This window comes from Dufourea novaeangliae, unplaced genomic scaffold (genome assembly GCF_001272555.1).
Source record: "Dufourea novaeangliae isolate 0120121106 unplaced genomic scaffold, ASM127255v1 scaffold56, whole genome shotgun sequence".
Classification (NCBI taxonomy): domain Eukaryota; kingdom Metazoa; phylum Arthropoda; class Insecta; order Hymenoptera; family Halictidae; genus Dufourea; species Dufourea novaeangliae.
Window position 1 is genome coordinate 5735838 of NW_015373942.1, and position 1895 is coordinate 5737732.

Below are 1895 nucleotides of genomic sequence, written 5' to 3' on the forward strand. Positions count from 1 at the left end.
ATGAAGCAAGTACTTCGGTAAAGATTAAAAGCATTATTTCTTATGGTTTATAAAATTATGAATAAATAGCATAAACGCACGTAGTTTAGGCATGAGTCATGCCGTTCTTGTATGTTATCTTACCTATGACAAAACTTCGCTTTCAAACAGACAATGGAGGAAAGTTTCGTTGTCGTCGAATTGCGTCGCATGCAAGAAGCTTGATGCAGTCTTAAGGGGGCAGCACTTGACAACACGATCATATGTTACCATTGGTGTCCACAAAGCCTAACCTAAGCTTTAAACAGTCAGAGAAGAGACTGGCGTTATTTTGACCCGTCAAGAATACTTTTATAAGCATACAGCCGATATCGTGAATAATACGTCGTAATAATTGATAGAGGATCCAAGATGAGTTTAACACCAAAATCATTTAAAGAAAAACGCTCTTTTGGTAAGTATATTCGTTTGTATTGAATACATTTCTTTCGTGATATTAAATAAAAACTAAACAAAATGTAGATAAAGTATTCTTTTGTGATGTTTTTGTTTGCTTTACATCATAGTATACTACAGTTTCATTGATAGGTCACGTTACATACTCTTATATTGTGCTAAGGAAGAAACTATTCATTTAGTTGTAAATACACTTATTATTAATCTTTATTTGTACGAATAAGTTACATAATAAGTTTAGTACTGGCATTATTATCATTGTGAAGACTCAGCTATTTTAGAGTTTTTTTTACCTACATACATACTGAGATACGTTACACATTTATTTTAAAACTCTAGCACAACGAGTTGCTGATGTAGAATTGATTAGAGAACAACATCCAAATAAAATACCCATTATTGTCGAAAGATACTATGGGGAAAAGCAATTACCTGTCCTGGACAAGTCAAAATTCTTGGTGCCAGATTATTTGACAGTAGCAGAACTTATAAAAATTATTAGGTATGACTTAATATGAATTTTTAAATATTTAGAATATATGTGCCTGATTAATAATGTTTGTTTGTTAATAACAACTAACAGACGTAGGCTACAGCTTCACCCAACACAAGCTTTTTTCCTATTAGTAAACCAAAGAAGTATGGCAAGTGGTAGTATGACTATGACACAACTATATCAAAGAGAGAAAGATGCGGATGGTTTTCTTTATATAGTATTTGCTAGCCAAGAAGTATTTGGGCATTAAAGTACAACAATTTAATATATATGTAAGTTTAGATAATTACAATGAAAATCTTGATTTAATTTATATTAATAATGTATAGGAGTAATATTATTGCATTTATTTAGGATTTTGTGATTTATAGGTAAAACCAAATTCCTTTGGGAGTACACTATGTGCTAAATATTTTAACAGACCTTTAGAAGGAATTTTAGATCTGCTATTAATTGTATCCGCCTTTAACCGAATACGCAGAATCTTTGTGATCAACCTGCAGTACCTGCTGAAATAATTAACAGAACAATCACAATTGACATTTATGTGTAAAATCATTAAGGTGCTTTGGGTCTTCAGAATATGCATCAATCATATTTTATATGTTAAAGGATAGGATTAACTTAGTTTCTTATTAATGACAGTACTTATTATTTTTGACAATGACAAAGGAAAACAATGAGGTATTAAACATATCTAGTGGATTCTTAGTAGGTAAGAAAATTACCTAAATATATAAATTTTACGATTTGTCAGGATTTGTTCACTTCCATGTACATCTTATGAATGTAAACACTTTTAAATGTATGTAAGGTGAAATACTATTGTATAAATGTTATACAAGTAGTGGCCAGTTGTATTCAACAACTTGTACACTGTACCTACAAACTAATATGAAATCAAACATTGTTGCTATATCTTTATTACTTTTATGTGTTTTATGTGAACAAAATTGTAGCACTT

At 30.3% G+C, this 1895-nt stretch overlaps 1 protein-coding gene across 2 annotated transcripts; it reads left to right on the forward strand.

The window, feature by feature from the left end:
• Nucleotides 1-271: 271 nt before the first annotated feature.
• On the forward strand, nt 272-1514 carry LOC107185879 (microtubule-associated proteins 1A/1B light chain 3A-like). 2 transcript variants are annotated; one of them, XM_015573652.1, is made up of 4 exons: nt 272-433; nt 775-937; nt 1019-1203; nt 1286-1514. In XM_015573652.1, the coding sequence occupies exons 1-3, from the start codon at nt 391-393 to the stop codon at nt 1179-1181; spliced, it is 369 nt and encodes a 122-aa protein (XP_015429138.1). In that variant the 5' UTR covers nt 272-390; the 3' UTR covers nt 1182-1203; nt 1286-1514. The 2 variants fall into 2 exon arrangements, with proteins under 2 accessions (XP_015429138.1, XP_015429137.1); XM_015573651.1 differs by having other exon boundaries at nt 1303-1514.
• The last annotated feature ends 381 nt before the right edge of the window (nt 1515-1895 follow it).